The sequence below is a fragment of the Urocampus carinirostris genome, chromosome 15 (assembly GCF_059441175.1).
Source record: "Urocampus carinirostris isolate Australia breed hairy pipefish chromosome 15, RoL_Ucar_1.0, whole genome shotgun sequence".
Classification (NCBI taxonomy): domain Eukaryota; kingdom Metazoa; phylum Chordata; class Actinopteri; order Syngnathiformes; family Syngnathidae; genus Urocampus; species Urocampus carinirostris.
Genome location: NC_142363.1, coordinates 7,774,756 through 7,794,373, shown reverse-complemented (window position 1 = coordinate 7,794,373; position 19,618 = coordinate 7,774,756). Strand labels below are relative to the sequence as shown.

At 40.3% G+C, this 19,618-nt stretch overlaps 2 protein-coding genes and 1 long non-coding RNA gene across 3 annotated transcripts; 1 reads left to right on the top strand and 2 right to left on the bottom strand.

Moving 5' to 3' along the window:
- The first annotated feature begins 20 nt into the window (after positions 1–20).
- Positions 21–18,200, top strand: LOC148351439 (uncharacterized). Its single transcript, XR_015852915.1, has 3 exons — positions 21–83; positions 6,861–6,932; positions 17,718–18,200. It is a non-coding gene; the product is annotated as an uncharacterized LOC148351439 (long non-coding RNA).
- On the bottom strand, positions 5,593–11,175 carry LOC148351441 (thrombomodulin). Its single transcript, XM_088354906.1, has 2 exons — positions 11,035–11,175; positions 5,593–7,607 (listed from the first exon to the last, which is right to left on the bottom strand). Exons 1-2 carry the CDS (start codon positions 11,043–11,045, stop codon positions 6,437–6,439), a joined length of 1,182 nt encoding a protein of 393 aa, XP_088211032.1. The 5' UTR covers positions 11,046–11,175; the 3' UTR covers positions 5,593–6,436.
- Positions 11,042–12,790, bottom strand: cd93 (CD93 molecule). Its single transcript, XM_088354905.1, has one exon. The coding sequence runs from the start codon at positions 12,707–12,709 to the stop codon at positions 11,042–11,044; it is 1,668 nt and encodes a 555-aa protein (XP_088211031.1). The 5' UTR covers positions 12,710–12,790.
- Positions 18,201–19,618: the final 1,418 nt, after the last annotated feature.

Below are 19,618 nucleotides of genomic sequence, written 5' to 3'. Positions count from 1 at the left end.
AAAAATATGGTGAACGATTATTTTGTATTTTGTAGGGGAAAATACGACAGTTTGTACGGGAATGGAGCCGGGGAGGTTGACAGGTATGTAATTATATTTCCTGTGTTTTGCAGTGTTAACGTGTTTATAAAAATGTAGTTTATCTTTCTTTCTTCTTTTATCTCACTTTTTCATTTTGTTTTTTATTTTTGCCCCATTTTTGTCTTTTTTTCTTGACTTTTTCCCTTTTTTAAGTCATTCTGAGCATTATTTTGCACAATAATTGGCAATGTAGGAATTAAAGCAACAAAAACAACCTGAGGAGTCGTTTGGGACACGGAAGCACAGTGTCTTTTTGGTGAGCCGAGCGAAAATATCCGGTTCTCTAAAATAGTCGGGATTCCTATCTCTTCAAGTAAACTCCGGTCAAAGATGTCACTGTGGTGTTGTGTATTTTCTCAGAAAATTTAAAATCCTTTGACAAACAACCTCTTTTTAAAGTAACTTAAAAAATTACGTTCCCTCGCAAGTAGTTAATTTTACTAAAGTGTATTTAAGTTAACTGATTTGTTTTACTTTACTTAAAGAAGTAGTGAGTCACTAAGACCAGTTACTTTTTTAATGGAACGCGCCGAACACTGTATATGACAACCAAACTGTTGTTTGAATAATCAGTTTTGTAAAACCAAAATAATAATAAAACAAAATAATAGTAAATTTGCTCAACATCTCATCATCTAAATACATTAAACCAAAAAAATAACCCTGCCGACAAAATGTATAACCTCAAACTTAAAAAAATGTTAAGAATTTAATAATTATAATATGGAAATTACTGAGAGTCGTGCATCGGATTGGGACATAATTTGAAGGACACCGGTGGAAAGTGATTTTTGAGTGCTGCCCTGCAGAATGGGCAGCCGTGGTTCAAGCGCGCCCTCTGAAGTCACAGTTGAGCAAGACATTCATACCCTGAGTTTCTCCCTTGGCTCCAGTCGCCCCCTGCTGCAGTTAGCATCAATAACATCGTGTTGATTTAGGCAAATACGTCATTTTCCAAAACGGCATTTTATGTCTAGATTGCAGCTCAACTCAGACAATTGCCCCCCGTTATAATTGACACAACATTCATATTAATGACTAATTACAAAGCTTTTCCTTCTTTCTCCGGATAGAACTTTCTAAAACCTCATGTGATGCTAGGGGTGATTTTAAGATCAGGGCGTTGTGTCTGGCTGGTTGAAATTTAAATAAAATTACCAGTAATAATACAATAATTAATAATCAATCTACCTCTGTGTTCTCAAGCACAAGGTGTTGTATTCCGAAAAAGATAAGAATTCAGTATCGGAAAAATAGTTAATGGTTTATCGATAAAGCACCAGAATGTGATGATAATGTAGTATAGAATAGAATAGAATTGCATAGAATAGAATAGAATAGAATAAAATTTATTGCCATTGATATCAAGGTTGTGAAACATTGTATGCAACAAAATTAGACATGGCACTCCAGAGTAAAACATGTGATAAAGACTTTTGTCATGATTACTCATTACATTCACCTGTGCCCACTCGTTTGGCGCCAGCTGCTGCTGGTTACCTGATTGCTTCACCCTCCTATTAAAGTTCAGTGCTTTCACTCTCCCTTTGTCAGTCCGTCAGCGAGCCTCTGTTTACACAAGGCAAGCATTTTGACTCTGACTCCCGTCGGTCCCGTTTTGTTACCCGTTTCCCACTCGTCTGTTCCTGATTTCCCCGTTTGTCTCCGGCTACGACCCGTTTTTTGACCCCGACCACATTCTGATCTCTCATCCCGGCTAACGAACTGTTTTTCCGTCTACTACGCTAAGATCTCCCGCTCCGGAAGATCCACTTCCGCATTCCGAACATGCTCTGATCCCGTAAACGGCTTGCCTCCCTCGCCCAGCGAGCACCGGATCGATGGCACTTGTTTTTCCTCTTTATCTTAATAAACTAGTGAGTAAACGTTACGCATCTGGGTCCTCCTCCTGTTCTGGTCTTGACAACGTTGAACAGAGGAAAAAAGAAAAGGCTGTCAGGATGAATAGTAAAAAAAAATCACAATATAATGTTTAGAAAGCTGGCAAAGTTTAGCATAATAATGCAATAAAAATAGTGCATTGTAACAATGCAATGTGGTCAACTAAAGAGGAGAAAATACTGTACATGATTCTTAGCATACCTCTTACATTTTACACTGAATGTTTTGAAAAGAGCGTTGCTAGGAATTAAATGGACTAAACCATTTCAAGTCAGTGGAGTATTTCCGACGCTGCATTGTTGACATTTTTGTTTCTCTTTTTTATCTAGCGTTTTTCATATTTAAGCGAATCCTATCTTTTATTAAGGAAAAAATGTTTTTTTAAATGCTGTAATTTCTGGGGGTGCTCGTGTTGAATTTGGGGGTGCTTGAGCACCCTCCAAAACCAGCTGGTTACGTCCTGGTGTGATGCTCCGAAAGTTGGGAAGAGTTTAATAGAAATGTACTGTGGTCTGTAATCAATCAGTTACTTGTTAACAAAGTTATTTTCTCTGTCCATCACTCCGCGACCATTCGGCTAAAGAGAACATTCAAACGGTTCCAGGAAGAAGAGAAGACAGGATTTGCGGTGGTGACATGAGAAAAACTTAAATTCAATTGAATTAGTTATCCCAAACACCCTCAAGATGGCAGCAACTTCCCACAACGGTATCTCACCGGCATCCACATGTGGCAACAGACCAATCAAGGTCAGAAATGACACTGGGCATAATAAATAATGCATTTCGTAAAGCATATTTTGTTATCTGTAACCAATAAAAAAATCATTTGAATCATTTGAACATCACTTTATTAGTTTTCAAAGGTACTGGTGGGTCATGTATGATGTGGGTTTCTGTCTGCAGCAGATTGCTTCACCGTTTACCACACAGGCCTGTGAAACACCCCCTGATTGTGAAAAATAGTATACTGTATATGGAAAACTGAGAGACCAAAACTGACATTTACTTATTACTTCATATAAAAAAAAAAAAATTTCCCCTTGGTTTACTGAGACCAAAACACTCGAAATTCATTTTAGCTCTGGGTTTCAAACTAAAAAAGTATCAAAAACACAAAAAAATTGACCATGGCCAACCCAAATGCTTAAACCCCCCAACAAGTTAAGCACCTCGTATTTGTACTTTGTAGGTAAATATAAACATGGTCACCCTTCAGTAAATGTTCCTCTTGGATAGTGGGTTGTGTGTGACAACGTGAGTGGTGCAGGAGTATTCAACAATCAGAGAACATTGTCATTCGTTATCTGCATTTAATAAGTTGAAAGATAATGCATTAGAGGCACCATGTAGTAACCAACATGTTAATAAGAACGCGTTACAGTACTAGTTACAGAGGAAAGTCACAGCGTTACTACAGGAATGGGTTATTTTGTAATGCTCTAATCCCAACATTAGTGTCCTCTACTAAGTCTGTCTTAAATCAACAACACACACAGGGCGCATTACACTGTAGGATGTGCCACACATTTGAAAGAAAATCTACTTTTGAGCGAGCCTTATACACGTGAAAATACATGAGTTAGACTGTCTTTTATTATTATTTAGATTTAGGCTGCCCGGACACCCGGGGCGTGCATCCTTTACTCTTTTACGTCGGGCGTACAACTTACACAAGGTCTCTGCCCGGGTGTCCGACAACTTTTTCAAGAAAAAAAAAATGTTTTTTTCATTTTTACTTTTTTATTCTTTTTTTTTTCCAAATGTTAGTTCGGTTTGGATATTTCGGAATTTCAGTTCTTTTGGCAATTTGCATACTCGGCAGCCAATCAGAAGCCTGCATCGAAACACTTCGTGCTGCCAGTGTTATGCCGAGAAATGCATCCCTGCCGAGATTTGCATCCCCTAGGTACTATAACCACTTTTACCTGGTTTTATCTCACTTTTATATCACTTTTCGGGAATGTAATGGCGAACATATGACCAAAACCACTTCATCTTGCATTTGTTGGGAATGTAATACAACTTAAACTATTCCGTCTTTTTATTTGTTGTGAATGTAATCGAACGGTAATGCACACCGTATATACAAATAACTTTTGAGCAGGTAACATGTTTATTTTGCCTTTTTCTATTCAAATCGCTCGTATTGAAACTGTTATGCACTCTACCGTAAAGCTTATTTCAGCATAATAAGCTTTACGGTAGAGTTCTCAAAAGTGATTTATATACGGTGTACATTACTGTTCGATTACATTCACAACAAATACAAAGACGGAGTGGTTTAAGTTGTATTACATTTCCAACAAATGCAAGACGAAGTGGTTTTGGTTATATGTTCACCATTAAGCTCAGGAGGTTGAGCGCTCGTCTTGGGATCAAGGGATCCCAGTTCGAATCCCGGCTCGTACGTGTTACATGTCGAAGTGTCCTTGGGTAAGACACTGAACCCCTAATACCCCCAATAAGCAGGTTAGCGCCTTACATGGCTGCAAGGCCGCAATTGGGAAATGTGGAGCACATTGTAAAGCGCTTTGGGAAGTCATTGACTTGAAAAGCGCTATATAAATGCAGATCATTTCATTTCATTAAATTCCCTAAAAGTGATATAAAAGTGAGACAAAACGAGGTAAAAGTGGTTATAGTAGCGAGGGGATGCAAATCTTGGCAGGGATGCATTTCTCGGCATAACACCGGACTTTGCCGAGTGTTATAAGGTCGTGCATTTGCATATCATTTTGCAAAGTAGACGCACAGAGAACACAAAAAAAATGGAGAAGTGGTGAGGAACCAAGCCAAAACCTCAGCCCCAGAAGAAATATTCAAAAGAAGCTAACAAAATCTATGATGCTACAAAACGTAAACGTACATTAAAAGCATCGTGTAAAGAGGAGTTCACGTGGCTTGTCGCAGATGACTCAACACAAACATTGCATGAATGAAGATGAGTAAATACAGGTACATACTGATGGCAGATGGAAAACAGCGATGTCATATACATGCAATGAATGTTATAAGTAGATTCATAATAAACTTAAATTTAAAGTGTTGTTCTGTTATATATTCTGATTATCATTCCTTAATACTTTGCAACAATGTTTTTTTTTTTTGCGATTAGTCGTCTTATTGTTTTTCAAGTTTTGAAAAATGGGGCAGGCAACTTTTCAGAGTTGTCTGCCCTGGTGTCCGGTAACTTTTTGTCAGGAGTTTCCGACACTGCTTTAACACATGTCATTTTGATTGTTTTATATAGTTTTCTTTCTCATAGAAGATCTCACACGCATACAAAGTTGATGTTAGCTAAAAAAGCTGCATCTCAGTAGAACCTAAGTGAGGGCATAAACTTGTGAGACGAATTAAATACATTTATTGTTTATAAAGTGGGTAGTGCACAGTATTTTCTGAGGATGGAGGTTCAAGCATCTGACCTTTTGAAGGGGAGTTGAGTATTATTTACTGCCTCTTAGTGTTAAAAAAAAAACGTAATCAGGAAAAAACAATATAGATTTGAAAAAAATATCTATGCACAAACTATTATAAATAAGAAACAAAACTCTGGTTTGGGGGGCTGATGGACCCATCTGAGCAAAGCAGGAACTGGAGGCAGTGATGCTTAAAATGAGGGATGGCATTTAATAACTAAATGAGGTACAGAGTGTCTAACAAGGGTTCACAAAACAAGAGAATGTCAAAAGAAAGTCCAAACCAGAGACAAAAACCAAAATCGGAAATGGAAAATGCAAAGAATAAAGTTGAGGGCAAAAATAATAAAATAGAAAGAAGAAATGAAAACATTCTGAAAAAAGAAACGTAAAAAGAAGTAAAGGGGAAAAAAACAATTGAAAACAATTTAAAAAAGGCAGAAAAAGAAAAAAACGAAGTAAAATGACAGCCTTTTTTCAAGGGAGCACTTACCAACAAGATGGCTGACAAACACATCAGCCCCCTGTAGGTGATCGTCGTCTTATGTCAAACAAATACAATTATTTCCATCTACGAATATATAAAAAAGATGCACATTTATATAATAGTTAATGTATTTTTGCTTATGATTCATATCAACACCGTTTCCTTTCAAGACACTTTATAACATTACACTACAGACACTTTAAACTGGACCATACTTGGACTGTTCTTGCACTCGGGTCACTTTGTTTTATCTTATTTTTAATCTCCTTGCCTTAACTCATCTTGGGTTAATTTTGTACTTTTATCTTTTTGATATTCGTAATATTCCATTATGTATATAGTTTCTTAGATTTATTACACTGGCAACTGTGGAATTGTGGTTCTTTACTGTGCATATGACGATAAACAATTTGAATCTTGAATCTTTAAATGATGTTATTGTACCACCAGGAGGCAATAAAAAATACACGTTATTTCCATTGTATTTGAAATGAACAGTTTGCTAAACACACCAGGAGTGTCCGATCACTGATAATGCAAACGTGCTAAGTATTTTCTAAGGGTGGACTTGAACTTTGGTTGAGACTTTGCTCTCTTTGCTTTTGGCGCTTAATCAGGTAAAACCGTCCAACACAAATAAACGCAACCACAACCAAAGCGGCTAAAATCCACAGCCAAATAAAAGTGCCTGCTGACAGAGAGGATGTTCTCGTCGAGCTATTGTTGGGCTTGACGTAACCTCTGACCGAGGGAGTGGTGAAAACAAAATGTTCCTCGACTGTTTTGACGCAGTTCACCTGACGTTTTAGTACATAGCCTTTTTTACAGGAACACACAAAACTTCCAAATGTGTTTTTGCACTCTTGCTCGCATTCATTCATGGCGCATTCGTCGATGTCTTCGCAGACTTTTTCGTTGATGATGAAGCCTTCCGGACAGAAACAAGCGCTGTCTGTGTTTTTTTCACAGAGGGCGGGGCATGTCTCCCGTGCACAGTGGATTTGACACCTTCGTGGATCCTTCCTGTCCGGCGCATACCCGGTAAAACACGAGCACTTGTAACCCCCCTTCACAACAGTGCAGCTGTGCTCACACGGAGCACCCGAGCAACCTTTTGAACTGGGAAAAAATGTCCAATCTGATAATTCCCATGCTTGACATGCATCTTTGTGGGAGGACTTGCACAGGAATCCGTCGATTTCATCCGAACAGGGGCGCTCGATCAGTTTTCGCTTTTCAGAAAGAGAAACGCACCTAGGAGAGCAGAGTCTGATATTGTCCTTCCAGGTAATGTAAGAGGGAACAAAGTGGCCTTGGCCTTTACCCGAGGTCCATTGATATCCTCTCATATAAACAGAGGGGTTGGTGCAGGTATTAGTTGGGAAATGAAGTCCAAGCCAAAAGTTCCCACTCAGTTCTTGCATCACCATATCAAGTAATCGCTTTTCTTGCGATGACTGAAGAGTCATTAGCGCTCCTTTCCCGGCTCGACATCTTTCTTCAGCAGTGCTAAAGTCCACTCTGTCTCGGCTGACGGCCACGCAACTGTTTCCGATGCAGAAAGGCCTGCAGGTCTTGGCGTGACCTGAGTAAAAGCAGGCGGTGAATACGAACATCCAAAGGAGCACTTGATGATTCAAATGGACCATCTTGCCGCGCCGCAGTTCATCTTCAAATGTTGGCCGGCTGGCGGTAAGCTTGGAGCTCAGCAAGCGACTGCGGAAGGAAAACAAGGCAGGAAGGAAACCAGATAAAGACTTAACGACACTGTTTTTCCAATGCAAAGCGCAGGAGACATGACACATTTATGTTCAGGACGAAAAATAGAAAATGTTAGGATGAATCCGATGAACAATACAACAGTAAATGTGGTAATCAGTTCCTCCCGTTCTGTTTTGCCCACTCTGACTTCCTCCCACATTCCAAAAACATGCAGGCCTGCTCAAACATGCCAAAAAGCACACTCTTTGTTTTCCCGTGTAGCTGGCATTTCATTCCGGATGCACTCCAACTCTTATTGAAAAAAAAATAACAACATCTAAAACATGACCCAGAACAATTGTCACACTTTAGAAAAAAATACTGATCAATGGCTATATTGTTCTAGTCCATCGGTTGTAAAGCTATGGCTAGTCTTTTTTCATTAGTAGATATGGCTCAATAAAATAATGCTTCTTGCACAATTTTTTCCAGAGCGTCCCAATCCTGTAAAACTCTTCACTAGGTTCAGTGCATGCATTGCCTTAACTAGCATAATTAATGAAGTTTTTGGTCCAACATATAAAGGGCACAGTTTTACCTACAGTATACAGTCAGGGTGTCACACCAACAGACTCAATTTTGGGCCTACATTAAAGAATTCTTTATCTGAAAGCTCATTAACAAATGTAATTTCACTGTTGAGACTTTATGATAAAAAAAAGCCCCACAAAAAACTGTAATTACCCACAAATACTAGCCAAGCACACAGAACAATTTGATTGCGTGAGCGGTAGGGTTAGGCGGAGCTATGCAAAACATCATGCTCCCCTCTCTATGAGACGCGCTCACCTCACTGAAGGGAAATACATCCATAAACTTTTCGTTTGCAGTTTTTTGTGACATAATTACAAAATAACTCTGCCTGCACCTTGTTTTGAAACCATTGTTTACAAAAAAGAAGGCCACAATGAGCTGCAATGATCTTATGTAACAGTGGGAGGGAGCCAAGTTTGAAGTGGTGTATTTGTTAGTATGAAACACAGGCTCTGGCATTAATATTATTTCTTGGATTTGATCAAATCACCAAACGTAACAAAAAGGAATAAAATGCGCTGAAAAATGAGCTTTTGTCTAAAGTGGGATTCGGCGGTCTTTGGCAAATACATTTTGTCTTAAAATATATGGTAATGCTCTCTCCAAAAAAGTAAAATTAAAATATCTTGCTATTATGGCTATTTGGGTCAAAAAAGTTCATAACATCACATAAATGCCAATCTTTTAACATAAAAAAACAGTAGATTTGATCGTGCACTCCATTTCTACGCGTGAAACACAATCCATCTCCAGATTATTATAAGAAAATGTGCTTGTTTAAAACTGGAAGTGGTGGACTTATCCCAAAACAGAAATCGAATGCAATCAATAGTGAGGTACATCCATGCAGAAAGACTTAGTCTTGCTTCAAGATAAACCAGCTGTTGGCAAAAATTTTAGTCTGGATTCAATATTTTTAGAGGTTATTGATTAAATTTGAAAAATCTGTAGATTCTTTTTAAAAAGCTGTGGGCTTTTGAAGGGGCAAAAAGCAGTGGCCTAAGGAGGTCGCGTTGCTAGGTATGCTACTATGGCCATTACATTGTACCGCTAATTACAGTGCTGACTTCTACATGCAGTCATTAATTGCATAAAATTCTGGTCTTTGAGACAAATACATATAATGTAACCAATTGACTAAATTAGTAGTAACATATAATGTATACATGTCAAATTGAGCGTTTTAATTATTGTTTGTGTCAGCTTTGATATTTTAAACATGCTTTGCATTTGGCTAGAATTCAACAGTCCATGAGTACATACAGCTCAATGAAATAATGTTACTTGCACAAAAGAATGCTTGAGTTTTTTAGGGCAGTGGTTGGTAATCACCAGGCCACAGACTAGTACTACCGGGTTGTTTTTTTACTGAGCCGCTCAAAAAGGAAAAAAAAAAGAAAAAAAAAGTTAAAAAAATAAAATAAAAATTGCCCTTCCTCTCTGCTTATACCATATTTATTTGTGTATACACACAATTACTTTTTATCTAAAAAAACTCAAATTTTATTCAATTTACAGTGATTAATTACTTTAATTGAGCAATGGCGCCAACCACTTTTGCTCTACATTGGATGCAACAGGAATTAAACCCAAATCTCGGTGCTTGATGACATATCACAATATTTTTACTCATGGAACCTTGTTATCTGGCTTTTTTTCAATCTTGAAGGCGCACGTTGTTTTGCCTATAACTCATTTCTATAATGCTGTATAATGTGGCACCGTAATGAGGCATTATGGGAATGAGTTCAGCCAAAACATCGTACAACGATTGACCAATGGTGTGCCCTAACCAGATAAAAAAGCAAGACAACGTGGTACGATGAGTGTGATAATGATGACATAAAATCTAATCCCGCTTCACTTGTCATCCAGATTCCTAGTGTTCTAGTAATAACACAGTTCATTTAGGCTTATTGTTATTGTTATTTAAACAAGTTTATGGTTTGTTGCTTATTATTTAAATGATTATTGTTATTTTTAATGAAAGGTGCTAAATAATACACACTGTGCCTTTAAGTCAAACTGTGGCTCAAGGGAAACTGTCGTGTTTTTACTCTTGGCTGAGATTGCCAACTCTTTTTGAGGGCAAGCGAAACAAAGGGGAGGACAATAGTGGTTTTATGAAAAAATTAAAGTATGTAATTGAGAATTTAGCAGAAGTCAATGGAAGGAGACCAAGAAGAAGGCTGCGATTGATGTGGATGGATGGTGTTATGAGGGCACTGCAGGAAAGAGGTCTAAATCTAATGAAAGCCAGAGCTATTGTTGGTGATAGGAATGAGTGGAGAGATGTTGTAAAAGGATGTTTGGGCGCGTTCTAAGGGATGGCACCCGAATGATGCCGCAGGTGTAAACCAGTGAAAGCAGTCAGGCCCTGCTGTTGAACAAAAGAGCGTGTTGTGTCACCCTGACCCGAGTGACATAGCCGCTTTCTTGTGTCCCGTTTTATCTGGAGGGACGAAAGCATGACCAACTTGGGTGCCGAGGTGCCTAACTTGTTTGGGTGTTTGGGCATTTGGTTTGGCCATGGTCCAAAAATGTTTATGTGTTTTTTGGCTATTTTTTCCCTTTTATTTTCTTTGTTATTGTATGTGTTTATCTTGCTGTCGGTCAGCCCTCTTGAGGGATATGACCAAGGTAGATAAATAGTATTGAGAATATTGAATATCACAAGTTTTTATTATTTTGCAATTGGAGAGAAAAACAAAACCATGTATGAATGCCTGTTATGTTGAAAGATTTTGTCCATCAATAAAAAAAATAATAATAAAAATAAAAAAATAAATTATGTAAATCTTATCTGAAGACAAACTTCACTAAACACACAATGAAGGCATTTTTTTACCATGAAGTCATAGGTCATCAGTCAAGATGGACTCATAAAGTTTTTCTAAGCGTGGATCAAAACCGGGGGAAACCCAACAATAACCGTCTGTGGCGTTTTTCTTCGCTTCCTCCCTGAATCGTCGACATCGGACAATGGCAATCGTTAATGTCACGGTAACTATAAGCATAAGCGGCATGAGTGAGCCGAGTACACAGATGAGCACTCGAGAGTTGGCTAGCTTGGTGCTTGACAGCAGCGAATCATTGCCTGGGGTGATGGTCAGGAGAAATGTATCCATAGGCGTGGGCTTGGCTGTCGTCCTGGAGACAATATCAATGATGTTTACTTGTGTTTCCTGATTGTTGGCTGTTATATTTGTCTCATCCTGAATGCAACCGGTTCCATTGGGAAGATATCCCAGCGGGCAAACGCAGAAGTAACTCCCTTCTGTATTTATGCATTTGTAGTCACAGTGCTTCAACGCGCACTCGTTGACATCCAGGCACGAATAGCCGTTCTCAGATAAAGTAAAACCGTCTTTACAATGGCACAAAAAGGATCCAGGCGTGTTAAAACAAATATGAGTACATTTGGAATGTGTACATTCGTCCAGGTCACGGCAGTTATCTTCAACCAGTTCAAAGCCGTCCTGGCACACGCACGTGTAGCTTCCTGGCACGTTAACACAAACAAGAGTTCCGCACGGGTGAAACTGGCTACACTCATCGATGTCAGAACAATTGCGTCCATTTTCTGCTAATTGGAAACCGTTGTGACATTTGCAGATGTGTCCGGACTCTTCTTGGACACACTCGTGCTCACAGGTTCCCACACCGCACACGTCTCGTGTCTTACACGAAAGTGCATTGTCCTCAAGAGCGTAACCCTTGCGACAGAGACATTTGACCTGGTCAGAGTCCTGCTGGCAGATTTGCTCGCATCCGCCATTGTTGTTGCTGCAAGTTTCTAGGCCCGTTTGGCAAAATGGACCTGGAACAGTCCACTGATATCTGTCATCTCTCTGGATGCACACAGAAAAGTGTGACTGATCACCGCAGTTGACTGTGGCGTATGTTCCAATTGGCAATGATTTGATCTGGTTTAGGAGCGGCTCCTCAGAGAAAGGCGCCGTGTACTCGACGTGGCCCGGGGCCAATACGCGCAGGGCGCTACACATACCTTGAAAGTAAAACTTACACACCGGAAACGAAGGCCCTCTGCAAGCCCCAGCAGTCCATTTTGGCTGATTGCCATCCAGGGAGTTGTAACTGACCCGCACGCATCGCTCTGTGCATGTGTCCACTGGCTCTTTATTCCAGTTGGAGTAACGTGAATCTTCCTGTCCGGAGACCCACTTGAAGCCTTTAAGGGGCTTGTCAACCAACACGCAGTCCCCTCGGCGCAGCTTCAACCCAATCCAGAACTGTTGGCGCTTATCCTTCTGGATCAATGAGAGGAGCGAATGCAGGATCTCCTCTTCTTCTTTGTCTCTCACGGTCATCAGGTAGCCTCCATTGTGGTAGCAGGTCTGGTTGGCCTTGTCGAAGCTGACATTTTCCAGGAACACGGTGAAGCAGGCGTTGGAGTAACACGTTGTTTCTTGCTTTACGCCATCGGATCCTCCAAGATTGGTAATGAAAAGCAACATTTGGAAGATTGGCATAGTGGCGCTTGATAACAATTTCACAAACATCCTCTAAGAGTTTTCTCGTGAAATGAAAGCAACATGCCTGTTCGAAGCTCTGTGGCTCTGAAAGTAAAGCTCTTGCCGATGTATCCTGTTTGGAAAAACTAAAGGCGGAAACTATGCTGAGCAGCAGTTAAGGGCCTTTTCATTCTGTTCTGCTCAGCAGTTCCGTTTTGAGCTGGAAAACAATGGCTGCCTCACTTATGTTTAGACGGCTCCTCCAGATGTCTCCGGCCACTGTAGAACTGAGACTTTTAGACCTTAATCATGGGGTCTTACATCGCATGGATGTCCATTCAGAAATGTTGTTACACCAGGATTGGAAAGTGAGGCTTGGAGGTGACTTTATGAAGGTTTTAAAAACCCATTTTCACACTTGAGACCGTTCTTACAACCATAGCCATGTTTCACAAGACCAAATTAGGCTACAAATCAATCAGGACTTTTCAAATCCTATTTTCTGTTCTCTAACTAATAAAACCCTAGTCCTAGTGTGTAACATACAGTGGTGTAAAAATACTTTAATCATTTAAATAAAACACGTGATTCAAGTAAATGCAGAAGTCCGGGTCATCACTAAAAAGCCTGAGGATTCTTTGCACCAGGAACTAGGTAGCTTAATAAGAACACCTGAGTAACCCGCAGACAGGTTCTGAAAATAGCTCACCAGTAATGGGTCATTGTGATTTTATTTCTAACTTGTGGTTAAATGTGGGGTGCATTGTGAGGTGTCCTTAAAAAGTTGAACTTTAAATATTTTCACTATTAGGTATATCTTAAAATGCCCAACTGAGTTGAAAAGCCCTTATGCGCTATTTTTCACTCCGTCTATCTGCTTTTACCTTACTTTTATCTGAGCTGTTCGGGGCGGAACACACTAGGTTCAAACAATGGGGGAATCTTGATTTGAATAATAATTAAAGATACACACTTGTTTATAAAGTGTGTTTTTTTTTTAAAAACACTCTTGAATCAAGAAATGTCTTTGAAATAACATGAAGCTGATTAAGAAATCAACTGCCATCTTGCTGCTATGGATACCAAATAAAAGTAAAACTTCGCAGAGGGTAGGGTGAACACATGGAAAGAAAAAAATTTGCTTTTTTGTCACTGTGCATGTCTGTAATATGTATTCTTTCTTGTGCGATTAAACACTCATTGTTTGTTCTCACAACACCAAGGCAATTTCTACTGGTCAAAAAATACACACTGTTCCTTTAAATTATCATGCCTCCCGCTGAAATTGGCCCGCGAGTTTGTGACCCCTGTGTTTGAAACCGGATTGTGTAAAAATGAGACTGAAAATTCAAAATACTTATGAATAGTAGTTGATCAAAACCCCAGCCTAATTAACCTCATTTCCTTGTTAGAAATTAATAAGGGAATAGTAAAATGGTAAATGGCATTCATTTATATAGCGCTTTTCAAGTGACCGAAGCCCTCCCAAAGCGCTTTACAATGTGCTTCACTCTTACCCATTCACACTCATTAGTACCACATTTGTATAGCGCTTTTATGCAGTATCATAGGAGTTTTCCTGTTATTGAATACGGCTGCTGTTCTCCACTGTAATGCTATTTGTAGAATCATGACTAAAAAAAATGGGAGTAAAAAACTATGAAAATTCACCAAAATAAAGCTACTAGGGAGAATAGAAGAATGAAGGGAGAAACGAATTATCAATGGTTAAGTCCTCCGTAAAAAATTACAAAAATAAAGACACCCAAGTAAAACTGTTCCAATGAAGCTGTATCACTCTCAATTGTTTTTCAAATGTGCTAATACTTATTACATTTCTACAACTTAATTTGCTCCGTTCATACATTTGAGTATGAGATCACTTGTTTACAAAAAAATGATCTCCACCGAGTTGATTGTTGACGTAAGGTTTATATGGGCTGAAAACTGAAACAGTTCCTGTGTTTGTTTAACCTCAGCGGATGGCCAAGTACAATTGCAGGATTCTAGACAGACACGCCTAACACCAAAGCGAGCTACACGAAAAAAAAAAAAATGTTGCTCCTGTTTTTATCGAGTGGTGGGCCAAGAAGGCCTGCAAGGCCTTCTCTGCTCGCCACAAAAATATCAGATTCATGTGATGTTAATTATATTTGACTGTCAATACATATTACATAATTCCAAATTGTCGGTCAGCTTCTTTTCATTTCCTTTCCCCATGGTCGTGGTGCTTCGAGATGTGGGCTTTTAACCAATTTAATTTCAGCCATTAGTTGTTGCTAGGCCCAAAAATCTACCTGGAGGCCCTCACAAAAACTCCTGAGGGCCGTGTATTCTTACATCAGTCTTTCAGAAAGCTGTTGGTTTAGCCAATAAGACTTCAAGTTGGCATCTGAGCGCCTGTTAGCAGGCGTTGAGAAACAACATCGGTTTCACAAATAATGATTGCCCAGGGGCAGTAATACAGCTGGTAAACCTGTAAAGAGAAGTTTCACAAGGAAATGCAGTATATTATGTTGATTAAATATCAAAAGGTCGGATAACTCAGAACCAAGAAAGCCTTTCGCAAGCGGGAACAAGTTTTGTCCGATCGACCGATCTGAATTTTGGCCTGGTCATGCCTAAAATGTCAATCGTTATGTTTATGTGGGCCCCAGCTTCTTACTTGTTGACTTTTTTACTATCCTCCTGTCATTGTTCTTTTTTTTCTCTGTTTACACAGTCTTGGTTAACTATGATTCTGTATCACGCTCCTGCGTTGTGCAGGGCGCTTTGAGCCCCCACCCGCAGTAAGTGTTACCAGCTCCCTAAGCAGACTCTACTCGACGGGGGCTGGCGCCGTCGGACCCATTGAGTCGGGGGCAGCCCAAATCACCTCCCCTCCACTAAAGTCCTGACAAATTAAATAGGAAATTTCACTTCCAAGAGCCGGCTCATCGAGCCATTTTGTTTGCAAACGACATATTACTAATTCAGTTTGGAGCTGAAGGCCTCAGTGCAAAATGCACGGCCCGCCACCTGTTTTTTAAAGATTTGCCTAACAAACAAACAAATGTAACCTGTTGAAGTAGATGAGACAATTCTAAGCTGTTGCTTAGGGGCCGGTCACACAGCCGTTTGCGGCTGAATCACGGCCAGAAATTTCTGCCTGTGAGGCGGACGCTATTGGTCGCTTTAAGATCGCCACACAGACGAGATGCAGCAGTGCTTAACACGCGGTCGGAAATTCGCGCGCGGGTGGCAGCGCGAAAAAGTTTTGCGATCCTCAATTCTTTAGAGTAGTGTAGTACACAGTCTTTCACGGGCGTATCGAGGCTGAACCACGGCCAGAAATTTCTGGCCGTGAAGCAGACGCTGTTGGGCGCTGTTGGACGCTCTGAGACCGCCATATAGACGAGATACAGCAGTGCTTTACTCACGGTCGGAAATTCACACGCGGCTGGCCGCGCGAAAAAGTTTTGAGCTGCTCAAAACTTTGAGCACGTGTTAACCGCGGGCGGCACACGATGTAATGACGCGGAAATGACACGGAACGACGTGCTCTGGCCGCGGCCAGGGCGTGGTTACACATGGGTAGGACAGGAAATTTCAGCGGGTAATCGTGGGTGGAGCATGGTAATAGCATGTTCTGCGCCTGTATCGCGGTGTTATTACGTGAAATTAGCATGTTACGCGTGTGACGGTCAAACGCCTTTCTCCGCGTATATACAGTGCGATTTGCCGAGCACACGTCAGTTGTGCTCGAGGCGTCAAGGGGTGGACATGTATCCCCGTCAGCGTAGTGACCTCGTCTTAATCCATTTTTATTTCTTGACATTTCTTTTCATTTCATAACAAGATGATAAAATCAAAATGAAAAACTATTACAATAATAACATATTGGCTTCTTCGGTGCCATAGCTTGAAATCTTGATCTTCACGGGACTGTGTCTTGAGCGGTTATGATTTCTACAGCCCGGTGTTATGCTGAGAAATGCATCCCTGCCGAGATTTGCATCCCCTCGCTACTACAACCACTTTTACCTCGTTTTATCTCACTTTTATATCACTTTTAGGGAATGTAATGGCGAACATATAACCAAAACCACTTCGTCTTGCATTTGTTGGGAATGTAATACAACTTAAACCATTCCGTCTTTGTTTTTGTTGTGAACGTAATCGAACGGTAATGCACACCGTATATAAACCCCCCCCTCGCGTGAACGCGCATTCTGCTGCGCTTCCAACAAAAGCGATCGTATTCTATATAAAACGCTTATTAAAACAATAAAGCGAGCTAATTATAACAATTGGGAGATCCTAGTCTATATAACGCGTTTATTTAAACAATAAAGTGCGATCGTATTCTACAAAATGCGTTTGTTAACGCGGATGAAAAAGTCACCAACGTCAATGCACGCTTCCAACAAAAGCGATCGCAGCAGAATGCGCGTTCACGCGAGGGGGGGGGGGTTTGCGTAGGAGTCGGATTTGGGCACAACACCGGCTCGGGAGCTTTTATACCCGTGGTCCACACGAGAAAATGACGCGGAAATGACGCGATGAGGAAGCGGAACAGTCGCCGGCGTCTGTTTTGCGGGCATACCACCGATGAACAGCGGGTTGGCCAATTTTGCGCATTTTTCATCGCGGGCAACCAAGGGCAAAAAAAAAAAACGCAAAATTTTAGCCGTGATTCAGCCGCAAACGGCCCCTTAGATATGAATTGAAATTGGTATTTGAATTTTTTAACTTCACTTAAATGAAAGTCTTTTTAACTACTGTCATGATTACTGAGTCGGGGCACCTGCGGCTTCCCCGTTGGCGTCAACAGCCCTGGTCGCTGATTTGCTCCCCGCCACTTTTTAAATCCCCCGCCGCCCTGTTACCAGTGTCAGACCGTTTGCGAACCTATGCTCCCCAGCTAGGCAAGCTCATACCTTCCGACATTTTTCTGCTCTGTTTTCTCCTGCCTGATACCTGTTGCCGACCTGTTTCTGGACCCGTTTCTGCCCTGTTATTCCATCCCGGCCATCGACCGGTTTTGCCTGATATCTGTTGCCGACCTCTTTTCTAGACTCGATACCGCCCTTGCTCTCCAGTCCTGGCTAGTGACCAGTATCCCTGCTGCCTACGATTATCCTCGCTCTACACAGAAGCGCCACTTCCAGCCACCTGCTACCCGTGTCCGTCGATCATCGGATTGTGGAAGCAAGCCCGTGTGTGTCACAGTTGCCGTGGGGCCCAATTGGCCCTGCTTATGTGTGTCACGGTTGCCATGGTGCCCAATTGGCCCCGCCCGTGTTGTGCCAGCTGCGGCTTGTTTAGAGATTGCTTCAGTGTCAGCCTGTCAACGAACATCTGCCCCACAAGACGTTGGTTCTGTCCTGTTTTCCTGTGATATCTGCAGTCCGGTATTGTTCCCGTTTATTTTTGTACTGTTTAATTTTGGGTTCCAGTTTTGTTTCCCGTCTATTTTCTCCTGTTTATTTTCGTTACCCTGATTCGTTATCGATCTTGTCGGTCTCTGGCGTCCTGTCCTTCCACGCCAGACCGGCTTCCTAACGTGCATGACTCCCCATTTCTCATAAAATAAAAAGCTCGTGTGAAAACGTCACACTACTGGGTCCTGTCTCCGTTTCTGCATCGTAATAATTTAAGCTGTGACAAAACAAAGAAACAATTACAATTTTAAAAGTTGTATGAAGAATAAAGTTTATTAAAATACGTACACAAAAAAACTTTTATAGTGACGGACATTTTAGTTTGTATTTATCTTATTTTATAACTTTCTATATAATTATCTTTAGTTAATATAAGAATACAAGTACAATGGGCACAATTATGTATTATTCTCCAGATAACTTCTTACTTCACTTTTTTTTACACCTAAATATTGAATCTTTAAAGGGGTAGTGTGTAATTATTTAACCACCAGATATCGCTATACAATGTTACCTTGGTTATCTTGGTTAATGAGGAGCAAAATGTGAAAATCTGCGAATTAGAAACATTTTTTTAATTTATTGATTTGATTGAATATTTTTTACTCGACAACAAACCCAATTTACAGGCTCAAGTATTTGGTTTACAAGTTAAAGTCCTGTAATTTATATCCTCTGTACTGTGAAATCATGATTTTACAAATAGTTTTGTTGTTTAATGCACAACTTATATGAATTTAGGACCGATCCACTTTACATTACATGATATTTTGCCGCCATCGTGTGGACATCATGCAAAACTGCATTTACCTTTCCGTTCGGTCCTGAAGAAACCATAAACATCCGTACACATCTTTTCCTGATCAAACATATGTCAATTCAGTCATCTTTATTTAAATAGCACTCAATCACAAAAACTCTCAAAAGGCTGCACACGCTGCACTTCCAAAAACCCCTGATCTGAAACCTGCACATGGGCAAGAGAAAAACCACCAGCATGCGAAAATAAGAAACCTTGAAGAGGGATTACTTTCCTCTCAAGCTGACCAGGCTGCAGTGGGTTTTGCCTGGGCAACAACATACACAACATAGTCAACATCAACAATTAAAACAGGTAATAACTAAAATTGTTCAAGGAATTGCATTGTCATATATTATTTTATTTATTTTATATGGTTTTTACTTCGTCGCATACTTTCGGACTTATTTTTTCGTGTATTGCCCCTGACCCTACTGAGGATAAGCGGTGCAGATAATGGACTTTGTCATGCAATTTGTACCAATCTCTTGTTGATCACTTATAAACTAATAGGTGAAAAGTTTAAGTTTAAGCATTTCAATTATAAACCAAGCCATTTTTTTTCCTGAACTATAGCGCATTGTACTTATTATATTGTTCTCTAGTTGTGCCATGTTTAACATACTGTGCTGAATCTGGGGCAATAATTACAATAGTTCATTACATCCCCTTTTTAATACTCCAAAAAACGTGCAATAAGAATTATACACAAGACAGGATATAGTGACCACACAA